Genomic DNA, 19,866 nt, shown 5'->3' with positions numbered 1-19,866 from the left:
AGGTGTCCTGGCCTTGCCCCTTTACCTTTCTCTACCTGTCACCTTTGGTGCTTATCTAATCTTCCTGAGCGCTGGGCCGGGGAGGTGCAGGTGTACAGGTGAGTTGCCACGGCCATCTGGAGTCCATGGCCTGCCAAGTGGGAAGGAAGGGCACACCTCGGTGTGGCAGGCACTCTGGCTGGCTCTCTGGGTGCCCCACTCTGCTGTCCAGCCCACAGCTGTCTGTCTATGAAGGCCTATCTTACTCTCCTTTCCCATTTAGGAAAGTTGCACGAAACCCCCGTCCCCAAGCCGAGAGGGACGCCCAAGCTGTCAGAGAGGTATGCTGGCCCTGAGAGGCGGTGGGCATGGGGGTGCCCTGGGGGACAAGGCTTCCTGCGGGCATGTGACCCACCCCACGCCCTTCTGAGAATGGGCAGGGCTCACCTCTGGCTGGGGCAGGAGTGCTGTGCCCACATCCCCTGGGAGCCCCTCCCCTGTGGGCAGCAGTGCCTGGTGGAGACAGCCGCCTCTGGAGTCCCTTCAGTTCCCCAAGCCCCTGCTGCCTCTGTAACATGGGAGTCCGAGGCCTGGCTCATAGAGTTGTGAGAATTAGCAGCCAGGTCTAGAAGGCTCAGAGAAGCTCAGCCATATACCTGGCTCAGGTATTCCACCCTGGGACCGTGTGTCCCAGGCGAGGATATCTATTTCCAGCTATCCTTTGGAGCTCTGCTTCCTTCCCCTGTGTGGTCCGTGAGGGAGAGAGGTGGGCGACAGCCATAACCATAGTTAACACTAGTGAGCACTTGCTGTATGCCAGGTGCTGTGCCCACTGGACCCTTACATTGATCTTCTGAGGTGAGGATTATTGTCCGCATTTCATGGGTGGGAGACTGAGGCAGGGAGGTCAGGTGACTTTCTCAGTATCACCCAGGGAGCCCCTTGTGGCTCCTTTCCTCGTTGGGGCTAACGGAGGCTGTGTGACATGAAAGTTGACCCTCTCTGGGTCTCAAGGGGCCCAGTTGGGATGTGACTCTAATAGTCCATTTCAGCCTTGGGCCCAGGCTGGCCCCGCTGATTTTGGGGTGGGAGAGGAGAAAGGTGCAGTTTCTCATCCATCCCCTTTGACATGGACTCAGAACTGTTCAGAGTAAGAAGGACGCTGCCCCCCCCCCACCTCCTAATGGTTTCTGCTTCTTCCTGCTGCCCTCCAGGACGCCAGCCCCCAGGAAGGATCCCCCATGGATCACTCTGGTACAGGCAGAGCCAAAGAAGAAGCCAGCTCCCCTTCCCCCAAGCAGCAGCCCTGGGCCTCCAAGCCAGGACAGCAGGCAGGTAGAGAATGGAGGCATGGAGGAGGTGGCCCCGAGGAGCCTGGCGGTGGCTGGCCTAGAGCCCCAGCCCTACAACCCCTTTGAGGAGGAGGAGGAGGAGGAGGAGGAGCCGCCCGCTGCACCCAGCCTGGCCCCTGGCGCTGCTCAGGCCCCCTTGGAGTCCACACCCAAGTCCTTGCACCCCTGGTACGGCATCACCCCGACCAGCAGCCCCAAGACAAAGAAGCGTCCTGCCCCCCGAGCACCCAGCGCATCCCCGCTCGGTGAGTGCCATCCCTGGGGGCTCTGCGGATAGTCGGAACTCGGGGGTCGGGCTCCTGGGTCAGCCCAGCCAGGAAGGGGGTGTGATGCGGCGGGACCCCCTTTAGGCCAGGTGCCGCGTGTTTCACATGTATCTTCTCATTTGATCCTGGAGCTAACCTGTGAGGTAGGTGTCATACCCTCATTGCAGGTGAGGAAACCGAGGCACAGAGAGGGTAAGTGATTTGACTCAACGACTCACAGCATGGAGGCAGGATTTGCACCTAGGCTCTAGACTGCAGATGCTTAACCCTTTGTAACCCACCTCACAGGTCTGTTGTGAGAATTAAATACATTAGCTGGTGAAGTACTTAGGACCCACAGAAAGCACACAGCAGCGGTTAGATGGAATCCTGCCTATCTAGTCACTCTCCTCCAGTTGCTGGCAACTGCTGGCTCTGACCTGGCTCTGTGTGTGACACGGGCCTTGTGACTTTGAGCATTTTCTTCCCTGTATCTGTCCTCAGTTTTCCCACATGGAATATGGTGGTGGTGGGCCACCTCCGGGGCATTTGCACCCCTCCACCCAGCACTCCCTTTCTCATCCAGACACGTTGCGTTTTTTCACTCTCACCGTCTTGCAGTCTTCTTAGGCCCTGGGCTTGGTCATTTTCCACCATGCCTGGGGTCCAGCTGCCTCCAAGACCTCAGTGGGAGCTGCTTACACAGTGGGGCTGAGGGCATGTTCGAGATGATCAGAGGCAGGTGCTCAGGTGGTCTGGGGTCCCCGCCCTGGCCCCTGCTGGAGCCCGAGATCCTCTAGCTGAGAGTAGTCAGCCAAGTGGAGGTGGTGGATGGGTGCGGGGTGCAGCCACTGGGGTGAGCTCTGACTCAGATACAGCTGGGTTCCACCCCAGCCTTTGGGGGCCAGTGCCTTCTCTCATCTGGAAAATGCACATGACAATACGTTCGCACATGGTATCCATCACCTGCAGGAGGATTACAGTGGTGCAGGGCAGTGCCTGGCCCAGAGCTGGCCACTGCAAGGTCCGCCCGCCCTTCCCCTCAACTGCTGCCCTCCCTCCCACCCCTGCTCTGGATCACAGGCACAGGAGAGGCCAGCCTCGGGTTTTGTCTGCGTCCTCCCCTCCCCTGGCAGATTTGCCTTTTAAGTTCATTTTGGCTTTGGGTCAGATCAGACGTGGGAGGAGAGGTAGAAGTGGCAGCCATGCTGAGTGAGGAAGTGAGGGGTGGGTTCTCTGGGCCTTGGCTTCCTCTGGACGCAGAAGGACGTGGGTTTCCAAGGCCACCTGCAGCTCTGTTGAGAGTGGAGCGTGTCAGGTGAAACCAGAAGCCCTGACTGTACCCCACCATGTGGCGCCCACTTTCTCATCTGTTTGTACAGCTCTTCATGCCTCCCGCCTCTCACACTCGGAGCCACCCACGGCTACCCCATCACCAGCCCTCAGCGTGGAGAGCCTGTCATCCGAGGGCTCCAACCAGACCCCCAGTGCAGAGCTGCTGGAGCCCCCAGTTGTGCCCAAGAGCTCCTCAGAGCCTGCTGTCCATGTCCCTGGCACTCCTGGGACCTCTGCCAGCCTCTCTGCCAACTCCTCCTTGTCGTCCTCTGGGGAGCTGGTGCAGCCCAGCGTGGACCGGACACCTCAAGCCAATCCTGGCCTTGCCCCCAACACGAGGGGCAGCTCTGGTCCCCAGCCTGCTAAGCCCTGCAGTGGAGCTGCCCCCATCCCTCTCTTGTTGGTTGGAGACAAGAGCCCCGTGCCTTCCCCTGGAACCTCATCCCCACAACTCCAGGTAAAGGTGAGTACCTCACCCTAGCTAAACGTTGCTGTCCTGTCTAGTGGATGGGGGTCTGGTCTCAGGGCAGGGATGTCCAGGGCCTTCTATCTTTGCTGGCCTTTGATTTCCTGACTGACCTTGGCAGTGTCCATCTACTCATTCATTACACCATTCACTGAGGCACAGATCCATCTATCCATCCTTCCATCCATTGGCCAGACCTCCCATCATCTACCTGTTCTGTCCACTTGCCTGGCCCTCCATGCATTGATGCATTCAGGCACCTATTTACTTGCCCATTTGGGACCCATTCACCCAGCCACCCTCCATCTGCCTATCCTCTGTCCACCCTTCCATTCACTGAGGCCCTATTTATGCTAGAGGCCCCCTCCCAGGACTGCCCTGTACTCCATCTCCTCTTGGGGGTGGAGTGGTCATGAGGCAACCCTCCCAGGGAGCTTGTTTTTCAGATGACCTTTGTGGGCTCTTTGCACACTTGCTTGAGTCCCACGCCAAGACAGGGCTCACCAGGGGTCAGGACATTCAGTTCCTGAAGGGGCCTATATTGCAGCCACAGCCCCTTTGGGCCACAAGGTTCTGATGGTCCACTTTCGCCCCACACTCTGCAGCTCTTTGAAAGCCCAAGACTCATCCAGTCCTAGTGGATGGAGTTAGGACAGCTCCCATGGGGTGACCAACCTACCTGACCTACCTGACAGAGGATAAGGCTGGGGAGGGGCCCAAGCTATTGGTCCAGCCCCTACCTGTGTGCCTTTCAGACATTTAACCTTTCTTTGCCCGGGCAATAGCCTCCTGTCCAGCTCTGCCACCCCCTTGCTGTGAGACCTTGAAAAGGGCTCCCCCCTTCTCTGGGCGTCAGCTGGCTCTGAGAAGCCCCAAGGTTCCTTGGTGGTGGGTGGTGGGATACTCCCTTCCGCCCTTCACGCAGCTCCCTTTAAATACCTGTTTCCTGCCCTGGGGTTGCTGTGGAAGGTCGGTTTGAAGGAGTTGTGTGGCTGAGAAAAGGCTGAGAACCCTTGAGGGACTAGGGCTTCAGGCTGTTTGGCCCTGCTGGGCCTCTCTGGGTACGATTGTGGAAGGAGGGGGCAGAGCCCCAAGTGGCCTTCCTTCTGGGGCATCCCCATACCTCATCCTAACCGCAAGATTAGGAGAGAAATCTCAGATGCAGTGGGGGCAGGAGACAGGGGTCTTGGGCAGGTGCTGCCCTGTGGGAACCAAACCCCGTCTCCCTGCCAGGCCTGGCTCAGAGCAACTGCTGGCCTGAGACTACCTCTGTGCGGCTGGTGCAGTGAAGGTGAACAGGGCTCCCTCCTGCCTTCCCCAGCTGCTGGGAGCAAGCTGGGGAAACACTCCAGGGAGCACTCCACAACCTCAAGTGAGGCCTCCCACCGAGGCTGTGGAGTGCCATCTGGTGCCAGCTGAATGCCTTGGGGCTGTGATGAAAGTGGTTGGAAGATGTAGGCATTGCTCAGGTGGCAGGCAGAGCCCTGTCCCAATGCTGGGGCTGCCCGGCTGTGCTGGGCAGGGCTCACCCCAAAGGGACAGAAAGATGCAGGGCTCTGGGTGCGTGGAAGCGGGCAGCAGTGGAGAGGGGTCTTTCCTGGGCAGGGAGGGAGCTACCCTCCTCCATCCGCTAGCCAGATGCAAGGTGGGATCTGTGCTTTCGTACCCCTTGCTGGGCGACACTGGGCAAGGAGCTGTACCTCTCTGAGCCTGAGAGTCCCTGCTAGGGAAAGGGTGGTGTGAGGCCTGAATGAGCGACTGTAGCTGTCTAGCCTGCAACTCCTTATCCTGATCACTGTCCCTAGTGCAGGATGGCTGCTCCGCCTTAGCGTGGGCCCTTGGGAAGTGCGGGACCTTAACCTCTCTGAACTTCAGTTTTAGTTGTCAAGTGGGCGTTACAATACTCACTTTGCGAACGCTGTGAGAATTCATAAGAACGTGTGGAAGTCTCCAGCACAGCAACTGCACAGGGGAAGTGCTGGGAAATGGGGATGTTTGTTGAACTCAATGCTGGGCAGTTCTTCCTCTATGTGAGCCCTCCTCTCCGTGCCCTCGGGGTCTAGCCTGCTTTCCATAGTCCCACGTGATCAGGCTGCGAGCGGTATTATGGCCGCTCCCCAGACTTACCCTCTGTCATGTGGCCCTGCCTTTAGTCTTCCTGCAAGGAGAATCCTTTTAACCGGAAGGCATCACCCACAGCGTCCCCAGCCACAAAGAAAGCCATCAAGGGATCCAAGCCAGCGAGGCCACCTGCCCCAGGACATGGCTTCCCGCTCATCAAGCGCAAGGTACCAGCTGGGAGCTCCCAGACTTCCTGGGCTCGGCCCCTCCTTGGCAGCCTCAGGCTCCCCCCGGGACACTTCAATAGGATGGGCTGTCGGGGCAGCTGCCCTCAGATGTCGGAGAGGGGGCACTTGGGTGGCCCCATTGGAAGGTTGACTTTCTAGCAGATCAGTTGTTCTCAAGCAGGAGCAAAGGGTGGTGCATTTAACTTGTTACTAATAATAGTTCAAGGATTAAAGCACTCACATGATACACTTCTAGTTAAATAGATTAGAGTGTTCTCTAGTTTATCTCTCTCATAGGGTCACCCTCTCACTATGATATCATTTCTGGAGTGGCAGAGAAGGGGGAGGGTTGCCATGAGAGGTAGGAAGTTGTGCCTCCCTCAGGGTGTGCCTGGCCAGGGGCACGCAGCGGTTGTGGGTATCTGTACACCCAAACTTCCTCACACTGGGATCCTGCCTCTGGCTCCAGTGGGATGTGGGACAGCTGCAGCCCTGGGCCCATGGTGGCCAATGCTGGCCAGAGAAATGGCCAAGCTCCTGGCAGCGGGCAGGTGGGAGGGGAAGGCTGTCCTTCAGGTGACGGGTGCTGTCGCGCAGGTCCAGGCTGACCAGTACATTCCTGAGGAGGACATCCACAGAGAAGTGGACACCATTGAGCGCCAGCTAGATGCCCTGGAACACCGTGGGGTCCTGCTGGAGAAGAAGCTGCGTGGCGGAGTGAATGGTTCGCGCACTGCTGGGAGGCCTGGTGGGTGGGACTTAGGGTGGCAGGAGCGTCTCTGTCTGGGGGGAGCCTCGATGGCTGCGTGAGGGCCGGGACTGCTGCCACGCCTGGCTCACTGGGTATCTGGTTTCCAGAGGGCCGTGAGGATGACATGCTGGTGGATTGGTTCAAGCTCATCCATGAGAAGCACCTGCTTGTTCGGCGGGAGTCCGAGCTCATCTACGTGTGAGTTCTCCTGTGCCCCTTTCTGGAATCCATAGAGCTTAGCACAGAGAGTCCCCCGTCTTCCTTCTCATCACTGACAGCACAGGCCAAGGCGGCTGCGCGGGGCTGAATTAATAGTCGGCTCCTTCCCACCTTTTAGCTTCAAGCAGCAAAACCTGGAGCAGCGTCAGGCGGATGTGGAGTATGAGCTCCGATGCCTTCTCAACAAGCCAGGTGAGTGCAGCCTCGTCCATTCTCCGGGCTCCTGCGCCGGGGCCTGGTGACACGGGGGAGTGGACAGAGCCCTGACAGGCACACAGGCCGACTCTGGGAATCGGGTCAGAGGAGAGAGCTGGAGGGGCCGTCTGGGTCGTAACAGGTGATACATGGGCTGAGCCCCGGTGGGAGTGTGGACACATGGTGTCAGAGAGCACCAGGCTCAGGAACACACCACCTGTGGCTCCCGGAATGTGTGGGTGGGCAGGTCCCCAGGGGGAGGGGCTTCAAGCTCCAGGGCCCATGGCTGCTCCTTGAGGAGGTGACAGCAGGTGCCTGCCAGAGGCAGCTCTGGGCTCCCGGCTGTCAGGCCCAGAGCATGGCAGGACTTTACTGGTGGAAAAAGGGAAGGTAGAGGGCCCCCTGCACGGCATGACTCTGGGAGGGACGGACAGGATGGGCTCAGCATGGTGGAAGGGCAGCGGAAGGGGTTGGGTGTGGAGTCACACATTCCATGTTCAGGCCCTAACAGGCGGGGTGCAGGGAAGAGCGAGGGTGGGCAGATTTCTGAGCCTCACTGAGCCCCAGTGGCTTCAAGTGTAAGACGGGATGAAGGTACTCACCTCGTAGGGAACTCTTGGGACCAAGGGATAGTGGACATGGAAACACTGTGGCCTCTGAGGGGCTGACGGTGGTTATTATGTGGCTGAGTTGGGGTCCGTGGCCATGACCTGGAGTGAGCCTCTGCTGCAGGCCGAGAGAGACCGCAGGACTGGAGCACCCAGAGCCGGGAGCCAGGGCTCCTGACTACTTCCTATGGTCCAAGCGGTGGGCACCCTCATTCCCATTTAACAAGCGGAGAGCCAGAGAGGTGGAGTCTTGCCCATTATCAGTAGAGCTGGGTGTCTATGCATGCCTCTGACCTGGGCCAGTCCCTATACACACACAGCCCCTCCTGTCTGCTGGGATGGTGGCCCTGCCTCTCCAGTGACTGGGGAAGTTGGGAGGCTGGCGTGTCTGTGCCTGGGGAAGCCGCAGAAAGTCCCAGCTTTCCGCTGCCATCCGTGGGTCACTCCCAAATCTCCGGGAGGCTGGGGCGTGGCTGCCACTCAGAGGGAGCCACCCTGTGGCTGGAGTGGGCACAGCACCTATGAATCCCAGGCCAGCCTGGCCCCGGCCTGGCCCTCTGTGTGGTGGCAGGGCATCCTGCGCTTGTCAGCTGTTGTTTTTGCAGGGCGACACTGGTTACGAGGCCCCAAGTGGGTTGGAGATCCGTAAGGGCTGTAGCTTGGGGGTGTCAGGCTGCTAGGGTCAAATGTTGGCTCTGCCCTTGCTGTGTGACCCTGCGCAAGGACTTAAATTCCCCGAGCCTCAGTTTCCCTTTATGTAGATTGGGGACATAACTTGCCCAGACCCCAGATTTGGGAAGTGGCAGAGTAGGAGCTGAGGTGGTGACTCTGAAGGCCATGCTGTCCCCAGAACAATGCTGGGCCACCTGCTCCTGAGTTTTGACAAGATGAGGTGGGAGGGGGTTGGGCTGAGGGGGCCTCAGGGTGCTGTTTGAAGGCAGGGAGGCCTTTGGTGGCAGATATTGTGGCGGGAAGGCCAAGTGTGGGCATCCACCCCCTGGGAGCCTGTGGGCTGGATGAGAGGAATACCAGGGGGTGGTCCTTGAGGGTTCTTGAGTGGAGGCTGGAGGGGCAACAGGTTTCTGAGACATCAGGGACACCTCCTGGCTGGTCTCCTTGCTCCCAGCGTCCCCTCTAGTCTGCCTTCTTTCATGGCATTAATGTTTTTGGGTCACATTACTTCTCCTGCATGAGGACCCCTGGGGTTCCCTGTTTTGTTTTGTTTTTTCCCACCTCTGCCCCTCTCTGGGCAGTCCACCTTTGGAGGCTCTCAGCAAGCCCAGCCCGAATCCTGCTTCCTCCAAGAAACCACCGTGAACATTTATTGAATGAATGAATGAACAGAAGCAGGGAACCTCCTGGCATGCGCTGGTCTATTCTCAGAGCAGGTGTTCTGCTGGCCCTGCTGGAGCCCCCTTGAAGGGTGTTTTTGGTAGGCAGCCTGGTATCCTTGCTCTCTTCTATAATAACCTGCATTTCTCCGAAAATGTGTAACCCTCACCCATCTGGGCGCCTCCTTCCTGCCCTCACAGGAGCTAGCGTGGAGCTGACCCGCCCTTAGCACTTAGGTGTTGCTTGCTGGCTTCTGGGGAAGGCAGGAAAGTTTTCCCATCGCTCACACCCTTACTTTTCTCCTTGGGCAGAAAAGGACTGGACAGAGGAGGACCGGGGCCGGGAGAAGGTGCTGATGCAGGAGATTGTGATTCTCATTGAGCAGCGCAATGCCATCATCAACTGCCTGGACGAGGACCGGCAGAGGTGACGTGGCTGGGTCAGGGGCTCCCCTGGGGTTCTTGGGGGGAAGGGCCCAGAGCAGGCCGCGCCAGCCCTGCCCTCACCATCACCGATCTCAGGGCAGCCTTGCTCAACCTGTATGGAGTCGGAGGCTGGAAGGGACCGAGATTTTCTGGTGCCTCCTCCTGTGGCATACTCAGTTTCCCTTTCTCGTTTCAGGGAGGAAGAGGAAGATAAGATGCTGGAAGCCATGATCAAGAAGAAAGGTGAGGCCCCTCCTGGGGCTCTGGCCCATTTGAACTCCGGGAGGGTGAGGGACAGGCTGAACAGAGGGTTGGAGCTGGCGCTACAGGGATGGTGTGTGCCAACCCCCAGCCTCTTTTTCACTAGGAAGGCCCTGTGTGGTAAGGCAGGCCAGCCTGTAGCCAGGAAGGCTGTGGCCTGTGCTTGGAGGTGGGGGTGGGATGCCCTGGCATCCATCCACGGGGAGGACTGGTGTGGAGTGAGCATTTCCCCAGGGTGGTTTGCCTTAAGCTGTGCGTCCCCCTTGAGACCTGCAGCTGGTCTTAGAGGAGTCTGTAGGCTCAAATGGCAGTGCTTACCTGGAATGAGACAGTGCTGGAACGGTTAAAAGAGCACTGGACTGGGAGTCAGGGGACCTGGGGTTCATTTTTGTTCCACTCATGACTCATGTTGTGGCCTGTGGTTAAGTCTGGACTCAGTCAGACTGCTTGGGTTCCAGTCGCAGCTTTGATGCTTACTAGTGGGTGACTTGAGCCACCCACCTCACCCCTGTAGGCCCGAGTCTCCTTGTCTGCAGAATGGGGGTGACAGAGGCCCCCCAGCTCCCAGGTGTATGCTGGGGAATGCTGGGATAATGTGTGTAAAGCACTTTGCCCAGGGCCTGGCACCTACAAAGAGCTCAGTTGGTGTTAGTCCATCATTGCAAACCCACATGTTCCTCATCTGTAAAATTAGGGGCTAGGAGAGATGATTTCTGAGGTTTCTTCTAGCGCCAACAGTCAGTGTTTGTGTTGTAATAACCCGCAGAGCTGTGGGAACCAGCCTTTTTCATCAGAATTTTAAAGGAATCAGAATTTTAAAGATAAATGTATGTCATGCTTCAGAGTCCCCAGATTGCTCTCACATTCTTTATGTCAGAGCCCTGCTGAAATGAAATACTTGGTGAGGATATGGTTCCCATCCGATAGGTGAAGAACTGGAGGTTCAGAACGGTGGCATGACGTGCCCAGGGTTCCCAGGAGGAGGTGCTGGAGCTGGGCCCAGCCCTCGTGGGCCGGCACGTGCCCTGGCCTGTCCCTTCTTCCCTACATCATTAAGACGCCCCTTTCTCTCCTGCAGAGTTCCAGAAGGAGGCTGAACCCGAGGGCAGGAAGAAGGGGAAGTTCAAGACTATGAAGGTGCTGAAGCTGCTAGGAAATAAGCGTGACACTAAGAGCAAGTCCCCTGGTGACAAGAGCTAACAATGAGAGGACTTCCACCCACACCCTCCTGGCTCAGCCCCTGGGCTGGGCTCCGCTGGAGGGGGGGCACCCTGCTTCCCTTCAGGACCAGTCGAGAGGAAAGATGACTTAAGGGGAGGGAACCTCTGGGTGATGGCCTCTCCCTCCTCAGGGCCCTCTGGCTGGTTTGGGCCAAAGAGTTTTCTTCTCTTCTCTGAGCCACAGGCAGTTGCGGCTCGGCCCTGCCCAGTCTGGTTCTGATGACTTTAGATGCTGTAGTGGAGCAAGCAGGGTCCTGGGTCCAGGGAGGGCCAGCGCCAAGCACCCTCCCGCCCGCCCGGCCCTTGCTGCGATGGGCAGCTCTGGCTTCTTCCTGCCCCGGCCCTGGCCTTAAGTCCCTGTCCTCCTCTGCAGGGCACACGGCACTGAGTCTGTTTCTCCTCCGTCAGCAGCTGTAGTTATGAAGTCCCGGATTCAGTGGGTTAGTTACTGTGTCCTCGGGCGTGAACGGGCCTGATGGACAAAAGCCTCCCTCTCTCCCTTGAAGTTCTAGGAGCTGCTTTCCTCGTCTTCCCTTGCTTTGTAGGAAACCTCCCCAGGACAGGGGGCTGTGATGGCCACACTGGGTGGGTGGGTGCCCTAGTGCTGAGTCTCCTAGCGAGGGTCTCCGGGAGGCAGGCCCCCGTTACATGTCTGGTCCCTGATCATCAGCTGAGCGGGGTACGCTTTCCCTAGGTGCTAATCCTGGCTCTTCAACACACTAGCCTGACCCCCGCATTTCCCGCCCCAGGGTGAGGGAATGATGGGCCCATTCCTATGTGGGGTCATCACCAGTCTGTTTCCTCACACTCGTCTGTTCATTCTTTCCTGACTTGTTCCCATCAGAGAACTGATGGCCACTCGCCCCACTGGGACGGCTGTGGGAGAGGAGGAGCCACTGGGGACAAGGCCTTTTCTCTAGGCACTGGGCCCAGCAGCCCTTGGTCGAACCACTGTTACTATAAGCTATTGCTGGGGCCCCCGTAGGGCCCCCTTCCCTCAGCACACTTCTGGGGAAAGAGCGTACTGTATTAACTCATGAGGATTTTCCTCACCAACAATAAATGGAGGCCACCTCATTGCCAGTGCCCTGCAGACTTGGGGTGCTTTTCCCTTGGCCAGGTCTGCCTTCATTCCTGCCTCTGCTGTGCCTCGTGGCCAGGTATCTCTCGTGGCTGAGGAGGGGCCACTAGGGGCTGTTCACCGATAGGGGCCCTGGCCCTCACTACTATCGATCGGGCAGGACTCCGCACCTCTGTAGGGAGAGGTGACTCCTGCACCGCTGTAACCCCTGGCGGTCTCCTTCCAAACGTGCCTGTTGACCTGCAGCGGGGGTCACCACCTCCAGGGCCTTTCAGGGGCCAGGACACATGAACCAGGCTGGGTGTCACCTGAGGGATGGCTCCATCAGGCTGTCTCGGTGTCGGGAGACTCAGGTGGCGGGGACTAGGATGAACTGGGGTGTGTCTGTGCCATAACCAAAGAGGGAAGTTCTTCCTCAAGTCAACTGTAGCCTGTGGGAATGTGACCAAGTGTTGTCAGATCTTTCCATTTTTCAGAAGAAGCTAGAAATCCAGATTGTGTGTGTGTGTAAATTGTAAATGTTGGCAACTGATCTGAATAGAAGTCAACGGTAGGCTGAATTTATCCTGGGATGTTCCAGTCTGCTGCCTTTGAGCCATGTAGTGGGGTCTTCCAGGGGGAGGACCGCTGTCCTTATCACGTATCCTCCGCCCTCAGGTCTGGAGCGTGTGAGGAATGTTTTGGGGCTAGCCCTCGATCTGGCCCTCCGCTTAACCTGTTCGAGGCTGCAGGCAGTGTTTATCCTGCAAACCAGAACTTAGGTCACAGGGCCTGTAGGATTCTATGAATCCCACCAGGAGGGAGCGTTGGCTGACATTTTCAAAATATTTTGACATATAAGGATGGGAAAAATGACAAGAGTACTGGAGAACACCGGGCTCGTGGTTATCAGAAGGTCTGGGGACTGCCATGTGCTGTGTGCCAGGCCCAGGGGCTGCTCTTGTGGGCACATGTCTCTGCAGCAGCTCTTTGAGGCCAAGCCTCCCAGGAGAGCAGCCAGTGCTGAGGCTGGGGGGTTGCCCAAGGTCATGGAGCACAGGCTGGCACCGGAACGCCAAAGCCAGCGCTCTCGGATTCTTCCCGCCCCTTTGGGTTTGTTCTCATGGGCTCTGGGTTTAGTGGAAAGACATAAAGCTAACTTAATCCTGAGTAGGCTACTTGCTAGTGAAATGACCTTGGTTACAGTATCTCAGTGAGCCTTAGTTTTCACACAGGGATAATGAACCCCTGCACGGATTTACTAAGAGAATTAACTGAGAGTGAAATTCAGCACCTACCACAGTGCCCGGCCATGGGGTGCTCAGGAGCGTTGGTTCCCATTTCCACTTGAAATATGCAAACGGCTAGAAACCATCTGTGCTTGAACAATTCTAACTCCTTGAACAAATCAGCCTTATCCCTCTGAAAACAAAACGGTATAATGACCTACATTAAATATGTTTTATTAGCCAATTAATCATAGCAGTTAAACATTTACCTAAGGCTGTAGAACTCAAATAAGTAGGTCCTAAGACGTAGGAAGAAAGGAATCATACTCATTCCTAAGTTCAGAAAGCTCAGTGTGGGGACACAGTGGGTGGAGAGGGCGGAAGGAGGGCCCACTGGACACTCTTAGGTAGTTGCCCAAGATGGTGAGATTCGGACCTTGCTTTCATTGCATATGGGGCTCTTTCCCTGAGAAAAGACTCGAAGTCATACATATATGAATCTGTGACCGTGGGTCTCCGAGGCGCAGCTGACCCAGGATCCCTGGACAGTTGAGAACGGGCTCATTCTCTGATGTAGTCCATTTTCTAGGGTGCTGTATATGCCTGGGGTACCTGAGGCCCGGGCAGTGTTGTATGACCATTTGACATGGAGGAAGGCCAGGAGGGGTGGGCTGACCTGGGGATGACCCTTCCTGGCAATCAATGGGGTGGGCTCCAGTGGTCCAGGTTCGGCTGCTCTGCCCCCATCTCTGGAGACAGACTAAGTGGTGGCAAGTGCCTGCCTAAGTTGCTCAGTCCTCTTCTGGTCAATGTCCTCCATTTCCCGTAGTTTCTGCAAGGGTATCAAGGAAAGCTGGGTATCAGGAAGTTGGGGAGCCAACATGGGTGTGAGGCTAGAGCTGAACTTAACACCTCGGCCACAGCTGACGCTTTATTTCTCCTCACGTCTCGTACTCCATAATCCTGGGGGATGGGTCCCCTCCCACTTCCCTGTTGGCTTCTCCTACCTGGGAGATTTCAGCTAGGATCATCCCTCGGTACTGTCTGCCCTGTCCCAGGGCCTCCATGTCAGCCAGGAATTCTTTCCTCTCCTGGATTTCCTTCACCACTGGACAGGGAGAAGGGTCATCAGTGGACAGGGCTGAGGGGCTTTCAGGCTCCAGGGAGGTGTGGCGGGGGCAGGGCTTGCCTCTCCTGGGGCGAGGAGGCGGTTCTGTGGTAAGTGTTAATCACTGGTTGGCCCTCAGGGATCACCCCTTCCTCTGACTCGGGGGCCCCCTCCATACACACACCCCTCCCCTGCATAACTGGCCCATCAGTGGCTTACGTTCTTCAAACCGGTCCAGTTCAGGGGCTGCATCCTCCTGTCGCACAGGAGGGGGCTTTCTTTTCCGTTCCTTTTTGTCCTTCCCCGTGGCAAAGATATTTTGGAGTCTTTGCTTCTCCTTCTCCAGATCTCCTGTTAAGGCCCAGAAATGGCTTAATTATGGCGTGAAGGGCACCCCCATTCATGGCCTATGTTCCTAATTGGACATGCTCACTCCAGGGTGCACCGGAGCCTGTCGTGAAGACAGGAAGGGAAAGGGGTTGAGAGAACCAAGAAGAGAGTTTTGTCAGAACCCATACAGCGCTCTGTTGCAGAGCAAGGCTAAGAAGACTCAGTCACCACCACTGTGGCCTGCGTGTAGAGGCTACGTGGAGTGTAGGAGGGTCTGGGCCACGAGTTATGTCAAGTGCCTAGGAGGAAGGGGATGAACTGCTCCATCCAGGCCGGCGTGCAGAAGGGCTCTGGATTTGAGGCACCGAGTGAGCTTGAGGGAGCAGTGGCCATGAGACCTGCCAGCCAGTCATTTATCAGAGATTGGAAGAATCCAGTTAACTGTTAAAGAGGGTTCTGAAAAAAAATTTTTGAGAAGGACCACCTACCTGGTTTCCCCTGTACCCCGAACACCCCCAAGCTAACATGTGCCAAGGCTCAAGAGCATTGGTATAAACATCGTGACAATTTGATTAGATACATGTCCACCTGCCTGGTGGGCAGCTCGTCTCCCTGGACCCCTTACCCCCCTCATGGAGGGAGGTGGGAGAGCGGCTGCGGTTGAGGCCCTCCCACTTACGGGTGGCTTGAGGCTTGAACTGCTCCCGGCTGTAGGCCCCGTTGGCTTGGCACATCCTGGCAGGCCGGAGGTGGGATCGGGCTGCCAGGATGGGAGGCAGGTAGATGGCCGAGGCTGGCTGCCTGGAAGGCAAGACCCTCTGGCTGGATGTTGGGCTGCACTGCAGGGGCAGAGTATCTCCTCCTGAGGAAGGAAGGGTTGGCATCGGGGAATCCACTTGGCTTTTTTTTTTTTATTTATAAAAGTGATACCTGCCTGTTCTAACAAGGCAAGCAGTACAGAAGAGTCTTTCCTTCTCTCCTCCAACCGCCCCGCGCACACAATGAGCAATTTGGTGGTCTCTGTCCATTCTTTTTGATGCGTATATAAACGTTCAAAGATGTGTGCATATCTAAGATTCGTTTTTCAAACACTGGATCAACAGACTCGTCACTTAACAATTTATCATGGACATCGTTCTAGATCAGTCCATTTATATATAACTTATTTTTTATAGCTGTATACTGGTCCTTAGAATGGCTACCTTATTTATCCAACTAGTCTCCTAGTTTCAGAGATTCAGGCTGTTTCTGTTTCTTTTTACTACTTCAAACAATGCTGCAATAAACATTCTTGTACATCAAGCCTTCATACTGGTGCTTTTATTTCGATAAAAGGATTCTTAAAACCGGCTTGCTCCATGGCAGGGAGGGATGGTTTGGATGGTAATAGACACCAGTCTCTCCTGCTATCCATGCCAGACCTGGGCGTCTCCTCCAGGCCAGCCAAGTGTGTCACCTCCTCTCTGTCGATCACCGTAAAGCCCAGCTCAGAGCAGGCCCCACCCACTGTTTGGATCTGGCCCCTACCTTTTCTACCTTCCCAGCCTTCTGTCACCCACCCAGTGAATACGTAATGAGCATCTACTCTCTGCCAGGCCCAGGACACTGGGGGTAAAGTGGTAAGACAAAGTCTTGCTCTCATGGCGTCTGCATCTGGGTTGTGGATGGTGATAAGTAAAATATATTAGTATGTTAGGTGGTGACCATACAGAGGTGGAGCATACAGTGTGTCAAAGCAGGATTTACCATTTAAATAGGGTAGCCAGGGAAGGCCTCACGAAGAGGGTAACATTTGAGAAAAGACCCAAAAGTGATGAGGGGCCAGAATTCCAGGCAGAGGCAATGAGGAGCTAAAGCAAAGGCCCTGAGGTGGGAATATGCCTGGAGTGTCTTTAGGAACAGCCAGGAGGCTAGGGTGCCAGGAATGGAGTGAGCAAAGGGGCACATAGTGGGCGTAGAGGTCAGAGGTCATGGGTTCAAGCGAAGTACAGGGCCTTGTAGGCCTCTGGAAAGACTGGCTTTTACTTTGTGTGAGGTCGGGAGCCATCGGAGGGTTTTGCGTAGAGGAGTGACATGATCCCTTTGGTTGCTGTTGAAAATGCTGTGTTGGGGGCCAAGGGCAGAGGCCGTCAGAGTCAGGACATGGTTTGAACGTCAAGCGGCCAGGATTGCTGATGGGTCAGATGGGGGGTCTGGGAGGAAGAGACGTCAAGGATGACCGAGGCGTCTGCCCTGAGGAATGGGAAGGATGGTGCTGCCGTTACTTCCCACTGACCTTTCCCTTCTCCCATCCTGTACCTGGGGGTCACACGGCTTTACGTATCTCCCTTTTCCGAAGACATGCTGTGCTTCCTAGAATGTCCCTTCTGCTCCGTCCACTCCCTACTTCTGTTTGTCCAGTGCCAAATGCTACCTCTTCCTCTGGCCTGTTTTCAGCAAATATTTATGGCCTGAGTAATTCTGGGAGTTCCGGTGAAGGAGAGGAATTTATGGCTTGCAACAGAATTTGAACGAAGGCTCAAAACAACAGTAGGATTTAGTTAAGAGAAGTAAAGAGAAGATTCTAGAAGAAAGCAGACTCAACACCAATGCCTGGAGGCAATTAAAAAAATAAAACTTCTAAGGGGAATAACACTGCCCGGTGAACCAATTACTCATGTTGGCCTAACCACTAATGCAGTCCGTCCTTCAATAAATGTTGAGCAGCTTAAAACACAAAAAACAAAACATTGAGCAGCTAAGTGCTGGGGCTACCGTGGTGAACAAGACAGATGTAGTCCTTGGTCTGCTAGTCTTTTTACTTTTAGTGAAATTTCTAGCATAATCTCTTTGTGGTCATGCTACAGGGGACACCAGTTTATTAGTAGATTGCTGAGCGTGGAGACTGAGTTGTGATTCAGATATGTTACGGCATTAGGCAGCCTGAGTAGTACTTTTCCACAATAAGGAAGGACATCTGACCTCTGACCTGGCCGGATGGAGGCTTCCTCCCTCAGCCAGTGCTGAACAGGTGCCAATGTCTGACTCTCCCTTCCCTATGTTTCTGTCATTGATCAAATGCCCTCCTGAGAAGCACATTCTTTCTTCAAAGACGGCAACAGCTTTCAGTAGATTCAAGTAAAACTCGGCAGGGTTGGACCTTCTGGTATTCTCTCTCTTCAAGGCAACTTTACAAGTCTGTGTTCTGATCTATTAAATATTGACTGATTCAGTTACATCTCAGAAAGCAACGTTGCTTTCAAGATCTTAGAGGGCTCCCGGCTATTGTGCCCACGTACTTCCACTTTTTTGTTTTCCTCAAAAATAAATAATGCAGGGGTGGCCGGTTAGCTCAGTTGGTTAAAGTGTGATACTAATAACACCAAGGTTGCCAGTTCGATCCCAGCATGGGCCACTGTGAGCTGCGCCCTCCTTAAAAAAAAAAAAAAACGAAAAAAAAAAGAAGAAAAAAAATGTAATGTGTGGTCAGAGGTGAGCTATGGAAAGGTTTTGCGTAGTCTTCCTAAGTTGGAATTCTGTCAGTTTTCTTGTTTCTGCTAGCTAAGCTATGGATGAATAAAACGACAAATGAGACACATACACAGTCCTTTTCTCTGGAGAGCTCCTATGCTATGTGTGTAACAGGGAGAGAGAGATTGCAGACAGGACAGTTTTGAGACTATTTTGGCTGGACAGGAAGTCTCGCCTGGGCTGTGATCTCTTGGGAAAGTCAGCTAGAGCCGAACTGCAGGAGACTGGTGGTTGTGCCAGGACCCGTGTCTGGGGGAAGAAACAAAGGCTGCCTCAAGGTCAATCCCCCAGATGCAAGGGTCGGAAATATTACACTATACTATTTTGGTCTTTTAAAATGATGTCCCCTACCTCAATATGGAGGAGCATGAAAAACGTGGCCCAGAATCCCTCTGCCCAGGAAGCCTCTGTGGACTGCCTCTTACTTTTCATGGTGTCCATGATGTGGCGCTGTTGGAATTTAGTCAGTCTGGATTCCTCCATCATTACTGCAAGATAAAGCACTTTTGTAAAGCCTCCTGAGCCTTCATCTCACCCACTGAAATTTAAAATTGTATCACCTCCTACCCCCCTTCTGCACCTGAATACTCCCTCTCTTCCTCTTCTGTCTTATTTTTTTCTGTAGCACTCATCACCACCTAAGTTCTACACATTTTACTTATTTATTATTACTTGTTACCCTCCTACTAGGATATCAGCTCCAAGAGAGCCAGAATTTTGGCTGGTTTGTTTTTGTTTTTGTTTTTAATGCTGTATCCATAGCACCTAGAACAATGTCTAAAGCACACAGTGGCCTTTTAAATTTTTTTCGTTGTGTGAATGAATAAATGAATGAATGAATGACCAAGCATTAACCATGTGCCAGGGGCTGAATCTGTAATGGTGAGCCAAAAGAGGAACAACCCCAGCCCTATTGGATTTCACCAGCTAGAGGGGTAGGTGGATACTGATCCAAGGGGACATACTGAATATCTGACTACAGGTTGCGCTAAATCCAATGAAGAAAAAGGTATTTGGTCACACAGCAGTTGGTTCCACTGTGGTGGTGGGTGGTGGTGGGTGGAGATAAAGCTTCCCAGGGGAAATTGAAAGTGTGATCTAAGGGATGTACAATTGTTAACTACTCTAAAATTCTTAGTTCTTTGACTTTTGGCCACTTGCAAGTTGTAGGACCTGAATCTTTCTGTAAAATGAAAATAGCAATTGCTGAGCCACAGGTCAAAAGGGGAGACCCGAGTTACGGAGGGTAACTGCTACCACCACTCTTTTCCTTTAAGCGCACTGACCTCTCAGGAGCTCACAGGTCCCAGGGGTATAAGTGGCCTGCTTGGGGCAGCTCCAGAACCCCGTTCCTTTTGTCACTGCCTCCATCTTCTCCTGGGAAGCCATGGCAGGGCCCTAAGGAGGGAAAACACACAATGACATACCCCCTGTCTCTACTCCTGCACCCCGCCCTTCCAACACCACCGAAGTCTGGGAGCGAGGTCCGGCTGCAAGAGAATCGTGTCGCCGCGTGTCACTATTGCGAGTGCCCTCCTCTCCCACGCAAAACAGATAGACCGACACACACACACGAACGGAGATCTCATCTCGACCTGGTGCTTGTGGCAGGGAAGGTCTTTGGGGAGGAAGAGGGCTTTTCGAAAGCTGTTGGAATTTAGTCAGGTTGGATTCTTTCATCATCACTGCAAGATAAAACCCTGCTATGAAGCCTCTAGGATGTGACGCCAAAATTGAAACCTCACCCTAAAGTAAGACCCCGGCTGGGTGCACCCCTCCTCACAGAGAGCGGTGGCTGGGCTCCGGAGACCAAAAGCACGGCTCTACCGCGGCATCGCGCGGGGACCCGGCAGAAACACTGACAGCGCTGTGTCTAGGGCCGGCAGCTGGACGCTCTGGTTACCATGGTAACGAGCGTGCCTCGTCGCATGCGCACACTTACCACTCCGGCCG

General features: G+C 54.9%; 2 protein-coding genes across 6 annotated transcripts in view; one reads left to right on the top strand and one right to left on the bottom strand.

The window, feature by feature from the left end:
- MICALL1 (MICAL like 1) overlaps positions 1 to 15,712 on the top strand; it is a 34,040-nt gene extending 18,328 nt beyond the window's left edge. For 2 of the 3 annotated variants that reach the window (XM_081059230.1, XM_081059228.1), the window contains exons 7-16: positions 263 to 320; positions 1,194 to 1,576; positions 2,959 to 3,374; positions 5,531 to 5,665; positions 6,263 to 6,413; positions 6,524 to 6,614; positions 6,754 to 6,827; positions 9,082 to 9,196; positions 9,392 to 9,438; positions 10,535 to 15,712. In XM_081059230.1, coding sequence (XP_080915356.1) covers positions 263 to 320; positions 1,194 to 1,576; positions 2,959 to 3,374; positions 5,531 to 5,665; positions 6,263 to 6,413; positions 6,524 to 6,614; positions 6,754 to 6,827; positions 9,082 to 9,196; positions 9,392 to 9,438; positions 10,535 to 10,656 — 1,592 coding nt within the window. In that variant the 3' untranslated portion in view covers positions 10,657 to 15,712. The remainder of the gene's footprint in view (positions 1 to 262; positions 321 to 1,193; positions 1,577 to 2,958; positions 3,375 to 5,530; positions 5,666 to 6,262; positions 6,414 to 6,523; positions 6,615 to 6,753; positions 6,828 to 9,081; positions 9,197 to 9,391; positions 9,439 to 10,534) is intronic. The other variant, XM_081059229.1, reaches the window with a different exon arrangement.
- Positions 13,185 to 19,847, bottom strand: LOC308502027 (UPF0193 protein EVG1). Of its 3 annotated transcripts, none has more exons than XM_081059231.1 (7): positions 19,659 to 19,847; positions 19,200 to 19,311; positions 18,339 to 18,401; positions 15,083 to 15,265; positions 14,293 to 14,424; positions 13,973 to 14,073; positions 13,185 to 13,797 (listed from the first exon to the last, which is right to left on the bottom strand). In XM_081059231.1, the coding sequence occupies exons 2-7, from the start codon at positions 19,300 to 19,302 to the stop codon at positions 13,726 to 13,728; spliced, it is 654 nt and encodes a 217-aa protein (XP_080915357.1). In that variant the 5' UTR covers positions 19,303 to 19,311; positions 19,659 to 19,847; the 3' UTR covers positions 13,185 to 13,725. The 3 variants fall into 3 exon arrangements, 2 of the variants coding, with proteins under 2 accessions (XP_080915357.1, XP_080915358.1); XR_013993987.1 differs by having other exon boundaries at positions 13,764 to 13,797; positions 18,265 to 18,401; positions 19,659 to 19,790; XM_081059232.1 differs by lacking the exon at positions 13,973 to 14,073 and having other exon boundaries at positions 13,663 to 13,797; positions 18,265 to 18,401; positions 19,659 to 19,790.
- Positions 19,848 to 19,866: the final 19 nt, after the last annotated feature.

This window comes from Rhinolophus hipposideros, assembly GCF_964194185.1.
Source record: "Rhinolophus hipposideros genome assembly, chromosome: 9".
NCBI lineage: Eukaryota > Metazoa > Chordata > Mammalia > Chiroptera > Rhinolophidae > Rhinolophus > Rhinolophus hipposideros.
This window is presented reverse-complemented; position numbering and strand designations above follow the sequence as displayed.